This window comes from Saccoglossus kowalevskii, chromosome 15, assembly GCF_978046115.1.
Source record: "Saccoglossus kowalevskii chromosome 15, keSacKowa6.1, whole genome shotgun sequence".
NCBI lineage: Eukaryota > Metazoa > Hemichordata > Enteropneusta > Harrimaniidae > Saccoglossus > Saccoglossus kowalevskii.
Window position 1 is genome coordinate 31793269 of NC_140655.1, and position 8967 is coordinate 31802235.

Below are 8967 nucleotides of genomic sequence, written 5' to 3' on the forward strand. Positions count from 1 at the left end.
TTTGGTGTATGTGTATTTCATTTCCAGTACTATTGTCTTGTCTACCCCACACTAGCAGTAAAAGAACCCCCTGTCCAGTGTTCTGTGGGTGGCCCTCTCAATTGCGATAAGCAGACCTTACACTGTGACACCCGTAGAAAATACTCAACATAATATAATTATTATGCATAGATCATTTAGGTCTGTATATTGTTTCAGGGTGCACATGTACAAAGTTTCTTTATAATGTAATGATTAAGCCTTAACTAAATTAGTGGAAAGCTGAAAAGTAAATTATTATGCAAATTAGGTAATTATTATAGATGTATATAAAAATAATTTGTTGATCACATTGTGTTAGAGTACATATGTACCAAGATTCATTGAATTAAGATAAGTACTGTCACAGACTATCTATGTATGAAGTTTTATTGAAATGTGATTAGAACCAAAAATTATGATTTATTATGCAAATTAGGTAATTAATATGATCTGAATTTAACCAAAAACTGAGCGGGTCTGTGCATAGTTCTGGAGCATCAATGTACCAAGTTTCATTGAAATGGAATAATTAGTCCATAAGATATCAGTATAAAAGCTGAAAATTGGCTAATTATGCAAATTAGTTGAGAAATATTCACACATTCTTACTTAAAAGTAATCAAGTCTCTGGATTGTTCTAGAGCATATATGTATCAAGTTTCATTGAAAAGTAATGAAGTAATAGTACTTGAAATATCAAAAGCTGAAAATTGATTAATTATGCAAATTGGGTAATTACTATTTCACATGTCTGTGCATCGTCCTATGTGTCTATGTACGTTTCATTGAAATGTGATGGTTAGTACTTGAGATATCAGTGCAAAAGCCAAAAATTTACTAATCATTGTGCAAATAAGGTCAATTATATGCACGTATTTTTATCCGAAACTAATCACATCTGTCAGTGCATTAGTTCAGAGCATCTATGTACCAAGTTTCATTAAAATCTAATGAATGGCTCTTTAGATATCAGTGGAACAGTTAAGGAACAGCTAAAAATCAGCTAATTATCATACAAATCAGATAATTAATATGTATGAATTTCAACCAAAACATAATCAAATCTGCGCATTAGCCCAAAGCATCTATACACCAAGTTTCATTAAAAACCACCATACGGTTCTTGAGATATTGGTGGAACGGACACACCCCCCTCCCACACGCACACACACAGGGTAAAATGACAAATCTAATCAATTATTTTTTTGAATTACCAGCTCTGATATACTGTTGACCATTTTAATTTATAGAATGTGTAACTTTTTTTAAATGCATTATACTAGTATTAACAATATAGCTGAAATCAGTTTTGATAACAGGAACAATACCAAATAACATGATTATAAGATATAGTGATTTTGAAAAAAAACTTCGATCAGCGTTATCACCCACCGACTCAAGAAAAAAAAAAGAGAAAGTGATAATAACTATTTTATATAATTTGAGCCACACGTAGATGACCATAATGACAAAGCTTAGTAATCGTGTACGAGTATTTGAAAACAGTGCAAGAGTCCAACATAAGCAATTGGCTCGTTTTGGTTATTTTAATTATTTCCACTTAAAAATGCAAATTGAAACTTTTGACGGTATTATAATAGTATATTGACGTTAAATGCCAAAAAGAATAAGTTTAGACCTATATAAGGACTCCCTCCTACCACGACGACATAACATGCAGTAATGGGTATAATAAATGTTATATTGTTAAATTATACAGTAATCTACATTACTATTTATTACTAAGACTTGTTATGTAACTGACCATCGATAAATAGTTTACCATTTGTGAAACGTACTTTTTACCGTTCTTATAAGCAGAGTTCGTAACATCCTTCATAGCACGTTTGGTATCCAAGTCTGATTTACAAAGATCTACAGTTACAAATATACCTGTATCGCTTAAGCAGGGACGTTTCTTAGCTAGGATATCGCTACGTTGAAGCCGTACGGGAAATTTAACCAATATATGTCGTGGTACACTTCTGTCTTTCCTATTGTCACGTATTGGAACACGAAGGGTATGTGCCGCCCGACTGGGGTGTCATTTCATGGGTTTTTTTTCAGAAGTGGATACTTATTTATCAATGTTTTGGTTTAGAAGTGCGTAGCATTTATTAACTTTTTCACAGGTTCTTATATTCAAAGCCAGGTACCGGAAAACGATAAATAAAATGCGTCGCCCGGATGCGCTCACTGGTAGCGAAAGTTGTGAGCTGGGTGTTTCTTATTATGCGCATGTGGTACGAGTTAAGCCATGTGAGTCGCTGAAAACACTTGTGTTTAGAAGTGGGTATAGTTTACGAGAGGTGGGCTGCATACCCCTAACCGCTTAAGGTGGAAGTATCCCCCCCCCCCAAGAGTTTTCGTCGGCCGTGATGGTTGCCAGGCGGTGAAAAAGTCCGCCCCTCAAGAATAGTGTTTATTTTGTTATTTATTACTTATAATTATTGTGCATCAGTAATTATTTAGTATTTACTTTCACATATTGTTATGAGATTTGTATTCGGCTATTCATTCTTTATTTACATCTTTTCATTGTGTCGTTTGGGCACATCGCATGGCGGGTGAGAACAGCGCCCCCAAAATTGCTGAACGTTCACACTTAATTTTGTGGCTTGTTTTGGTTTAATTGTGAATAGTTTGGGTCGTTTTTGTTCCATGTTTTGCCGAATGAAAAACATCATCGCTTGAAACAGTATTAAGAAATAATTCATCTATGCTAAAATTCCTGGAGATTACATATCCTTTTTTCTATGTAGTATGTTCTAGGAGAATTTACGGCTGCCGTCTACATCCACTTTCCCGGAAGTAGTGAGACTGGGGTGCAAGCACGATGACAGCCTGTTTCACGGTACAAGTACGAACACGTCAGTCTCTTGATATTTGGTAAAACGGAATATTATTATTATTATCACGTCGATTAGTACACCCACAAGATCAAATATCATGCGAGAAACTTCACGTTCCTCCAAAACAACGGTATGCGCGCGCATGCAAAACGCTGTAACTCGACTTCCGGGAAATTGGGCTTCACCAACCCATACTTCAGTGCACTGGGAATGACCCTCTGAATAATTGGATCTCAGGCTTATGAAACTTGTTTGACGTTATTTTAACGCCGGAGAAACCGCTAAAACACCACACCATGTTTGTACCAGCTCCGGTTATATTTGTTGCGTTGTTTGTTGATGTAACTGTTGCTTTTCCCTCGGAGCATTTCCGCGCAGTTTGGAACACACCTACTCGGCACTGCAATGAGTACGGAATTCCGTTCAACTTTAACAAATATGAAATAATTGTGAATAGTAACCAGGCCTGGATAGGAGATAAGATTGCATTATTTGATCACGATAAGATGGGTTTGTACCCGTTTTTCACCGACAATAAGACAGCAGTAAATGGAGGAATACCCCAGGTAAGATTTTGGAATACAATGAGAAACGGATTATGAGAGAATTAAGTGAACTCACAGGGGCTTGACGATCTATTCGTCTCAATGCGTGGACGTCTATGGGGCCGTGCGACTATGTCCCGGTACAGGACTTTACCCTTGCTCAAAATAATAGAAATTATGGAATTAAAACAGTTTAGTAATGTAAAGCAAGCATATGTTATTAAATTTAATCATCACGCTCCGAAACCACAAAAATCAGCTTGCACTATATATAAGACATATCAAAGGTACATTACTTGGGGTTTGCAACTCGCACAGTACTGTATGGTGACATCATGTCAAGATCACATTCAAGTCTCTTCTCGTAGATAGCGAGACTGAGGCTACGACCTTCTGACATGACATATATCAATGGTCAAGGTTTGTAATGAAAAAATAAAACTTTTCTTGTCACTATCATAGTGAAAAATGTAATACATCGAAAATGTACAGAAAATATAGTTCTCGTAATCCGTCATATTGTGGGCAGCTATTTTGATCCACCTGGACATCCCAGGATCCAAGTATCCTAGTTACCTCGGGCATGCGCATTCGCATTTTTCTGAGTTGGAACGTTTATGCGAGAGCGAGATTGAAACGGGATCTTGGTATCATGTAATCGTAGTTGCAAACCCCAAGTAATGTACCTCTGGACATATATATATATATATATAGTGCAAGCTGATCGGCCGGAAACAAGTATTACCGGGTAGTGATTTTGTGAAAACTCAAAATGTATATAATAATAATAATAATTTTATCCAACACGAAAATCTACTACAGAGAGTAATTTTATGGTTGTAAAACAAAAACAGAAATAATACTTCACATAACTAACTAATATCACAAATAGCACATTAAATACAAGTAATTATAGAACAAGGAAAAACATGATAAGCTAATGTTATTGTTATACGAAACCATAGGAGAGATACCTGTCTTGTGACTTTATGATAAGTTTTATCATAACATACCCACTTCCACTTCACCCACTGGTAAAATTTTCTGGTAAATCGACGGGTACACTTCATAACCGGTCTATTTTTGTAACTGGTCCACTTCTATTGTTACCAGATTATGCACTTAAATCCGCCATCATTCCATAGTACCTGCATGCAATTATGTATATCTCTTGGTTCTTATTGTTAGTATTGTTTTTATCGTCGGTAGGGTTATACCTTTCATTGTAAGATGATCTTGAAACTACCAGTGATAAAAGTGATGCAAATTTCCAAAATTTTATATTCAGGTTGAACACTTTGCGATCAATATGTCACAATTTACTGTTATTAGTTTTCTTTTTATGTTCAGTCACTTCTCATAAGTCTATTGATAAGTGTAAATAATTAAAACAACAAAATATTGGCGTTTTGGAAAACCTGAGCACCATTTTAAGCGTTTGAAATACTGACACTGCTATAAGTTTGTTATTGTATTGTACACAAGAATAAATGAATAGCTGTCATAGTATCATCATTTTTAAATTGTTGGAATTACATTATTTGATTACTGTTATGGTTTTTTTGTCACATTATTTGATTGTTATCTTTTTATTTGGACATTATTTTACCATTATTTCATCAGTTGAAATCAATTGAAAGTTTAGCTGCGACATTTAGTTTTCAACAATAGGATTTTGAAATGAACTATGAAAATCAAAATTCTATTTTCATTTCGGAATGTTGTTTAATCGCTAAAGTGACTTTTCAGTTATTTGTACATTTTCTGTCAACGGCAAACCCAACAATGTGCAAACTACAATGTTACCAGTCAGTTCTGTTTTGATGCCAACTTTTTAATATTCCTATAGGTTTCATATTCTAGAACTAAAGCCTTGCTAACTGATTCATGACATTGCTGAAATGGAGATTGAAAATTTTTTTGAGTATAACAGTGTTCTTGTCAAATAGGGGACGTCTCACTGCGAGATCAACTGAAAGGGCCATGTTGCCACCACAGGCATAACTTTGGATACTACAACCAAACTTTTAGTTTTGACTACTTACTGCCAATTCATGAATTGAAATTACGCCAAAAACCAAAATGCTAGATTTTAGAAAATGTTCACTTGGCCATCATTAGCCACAGACGATTTGACTATATCTAGTTTGGTATGGGCTACCATCTGTACTACTGGAAAATCTGATGAAGGTAGAGGGTCTAGTCATGGCTACAGGTTGATGGTTGCTGTTGTACATGCCTCTGACCCTGATCATGCACCTATGTGAACTGCTCTAGTCTAGTTTAAGGATCAACAACCAATCAGAACTTGTGTTACAGAACTGTTGAACAATTATCTGCATATACATCAGATATTTACACTGGGTGGGTGTATTGGTGCAACATGTAGATTTTGCTCAAGGTTCTTGTCTGTTTTATTCTAATTCAGCTTGCTGATTTTAACGCACATTTTGAACAAGTAGCTGAGGACATTATGGAATTTATACCAGATACAGAGTTTAATGGACTAGCAGTTATTGATTGGGAGCCATGGCGACCAACTTGGGAGAGGAACTGGGATTCTAAAAAAATTTATCAGGATCAATCTATACTACTTGTTAAAAAAAGGCACGGGAACTGGTCTGAAGAATTTATAAAATCTGTTGCAAAATTTGAGTTTGAAAATGCTGCAAAATCATTGATGGAAGGTACTTTAAAGCTTGTAAAAGAACTACGCCCTAATGCATTATGGGGATTTTATGGCTTTCCACGATGCTATAATTTGGATGAAGAGAAATGCTCAAATGAAGTAAAAGAACAAAATGACAAGCTCCAGTGGTTGTTTGATAGTAGTACAGCAGTTTATCCATCTATTTATGTGAGCGCTGGTGATCAATTCTGCAATATCAGTTTATTAAAGTTTATTTCTGCCAGACTGGATGAAGCTATAAGAGTGGTGATGCAGTCTTCAAATCCGTATATACCTATATACTCGTATTGTAGATATAATTATTCAAACACTCAATATTACCTCAATAATGTGAGTATACACATAACTTTTTTACATATTGTCAATATTTCCTCCATATTGTTGATGCCACCCAACAAATTTAAATAAAAGTTGATGCACGTGTTCTTGGATAATTCTCAGTCCTGATTAGATTAATCCTTAAAATTCCTGCATATTAATGTATTAATTTGCATAAATTAAGCAACTTTATGAATTTTCTTTTGTGTTTGTTAAAACTGAGTTTAATGTGTTGAAATATACACATTTTCTTTATGTAATAAATTAGCAAACTTACACCTGGTGGGCAGTGTATAATAGTATTCGGCAATAAAGCAAAAACAAAATGATACATGTCCTCAATTACCGGTACATTCAATCAATCTGCACATACTTGATCGTCTTGTGGGATAGCATTCACTCTACCCTTTAAAATTATGAGCTGATGTGCGGATATTTTCAGTCTGGATAAAGAAGAGCAATTCACTGGCGTGAAGAAATTACAATTTAGATAGCTTTTATAAGTCCTGTTAATTAATTTCCAAGTTTGTGACTATTATGTATCTCGACTCTTCAGTCTTGCATATAAATATCTTTAGGTCTTTGATTACACTCAAAAAAAAGCTTTTTCATTATTTACAGTTTTTGCAACCCAGACACGGCCAAAATCATATCTGAGAAATAAATTGTTCACAAATAATTTTCAGCAAAAAACATAAAATTTCATTGTTGATTTATACCGTTTAAATGATGTCAGTGTTTTGATTGTATAATTATTACAATATCACTTACTTTCTGTTATAGTTTACTAGCAATTATGGACAGGAAGTTCAATAGTTTAACTATGTTTTATTCATTCATTTGTAGGTTCATTTGCAATACACTATTGGACAATCCATGAAAAAGGGATTATCAGGCGTGATTTTATGGGGTGATAACGAAGATACTAATAACCCAGAAGCATGCCATAGTTTACAAAAATATCTCACCTTGTTACTTGGACCATATGTATTAAACACTACCAATCTTGGTATACAATGTAGCAAATCACATTGCAATTATCATGGCAGATGTATGGAACAAGATAATGCAAGTTCCCATGATAAAATATCAAAATATTGTCACTTTTCAAAAATGGAAAAACAAGTGCTCACGTTTTCAAGAAGTGACACAACTAAATGTTGGTGCTATCAGGGTTGGCATGGCAACCACTGTGACCAGAAGTAGTATATTCCAATACAAGTTTTTCTTATAATTTCCCTTGTATAAGAGAAAAGACCTTAGAATATTTGCCTCACAACAGCGAGACCACAGCACTATAAATTACCCAGAATTCTCTGGTTTGTCTCATTGGACATTGACTTCAATAAAACTTTTTTTTGCTTACCATTTTGAACTCTAATAAATTCTCAATGAGTCTGCTGTATTTGTAACCTAGTATGTTTTGCAATGTGTGATTGGAATGTCGAATTTACCTAAAAAGACCGCAGAATGTTGGATTAAAAGTTTCTATAAAATTAGTGAAAAAAATGAAATAAAGAGTTTTGGTTAAGATATCAAATCCCTAAAGCACTATGGCTAGATTGAACACAACAGTAAAGGGAAAAATACTATAAAGGATCCCTATGATCACAATAGCATCTCTCTCTTCTTTAAGGTGAGATTAAATGCAAGGGAATAAAACAGGATAAGAAAATTATAAAGGTGACAGGGTATGTTGTAATGAGGGAAAGGAGAATGTTTATCACTTTCTATTTTTCTACAAATCAACTCACCACTTGAAGTAAATTCTATTCAGCACTGACCAATACAATAGTGGGAAGTGCTGGAGAGTCTATTTTTGTAGATAAATTTAAAAAGTCAAAAGAAATCTGAAAATTTCTCATCTGCTTTTGTAAATTCAGAAACTAAACAATTTACATGTACGAGTGCTTTTATAGTCTTTGTGGTTCGTGCTTGTCTGTTCTACTGATATCACAAAAAACCTATCATCTAATTTTAATTAAACTTAGTTTTTAGTTGAAATCTGTGTATATTAATTACCTAATTTGCATATTGCTCCACAGATAAATTTTAATCAAACTAGTAAATACAGTATTCTTTATTTGTACTTAATACATCTAATACCATCAGTAAACGAGACAAGTTATTTCTAAGCTTTCTTTGGTTGGTTTATGTGTATTGAAAATGTGCATCAAATACAGTAAATGCAGTATTCCTTATTAGTACACTTGTACTTCATACATCCAATACCTTCAGCACATAGTTTCTGTTGATTCTTGTTGTTGTTATTGATTTGTTGTTTCCATTTATGCCATTTCAAAGGCTAATATTATTTAACAATGAATCAAGAATTGGCCTCACTGCTCTATCAAATTTAAAGTTTAAGTCTCTTGTATTGTATGTGTATACCTCAATTTTCTTTCGCACGAGTCATAGCTACATAAATTAAACTAGTACCATCTTACAGCAAATTTTATCGGCCATATTTTTATATATTTGGCTTTTCTGTTTTATATCACACACCCTGCAAAATATCAAGAGCCATGTTTATTTACGGCGT

General features: G+C 34.1%; 1 protein-coding gene across 1 annotated transcript; it reads left to right on the forward strand.

The window, feature by feature from the left end:
• The first annotated feature begins 3053 nt into the window (after positions 1-3053).
• Positions 3054-7830, forward strand: LOC100377225 (hyaluronidase-1-like). The gene is made up of 3 exons (XM_002734311.4): positions 3054-3439; positions 5847-6437; positions 7272-7830. The coding sequence occupies exons 1-3, from the start codon at positions 3170-3172 to the stop codon at positions 7629-7631; spliced, it is 1221 nt and encodes a 406-aa protein (XP_002734357.1). The 5' UTR covers positions 3054-3169; the 3' UTR covers positions 7632-7830.
• The last annotated feature ends 1137 nt before the right edge of the window (positions 7831-8967 follow it).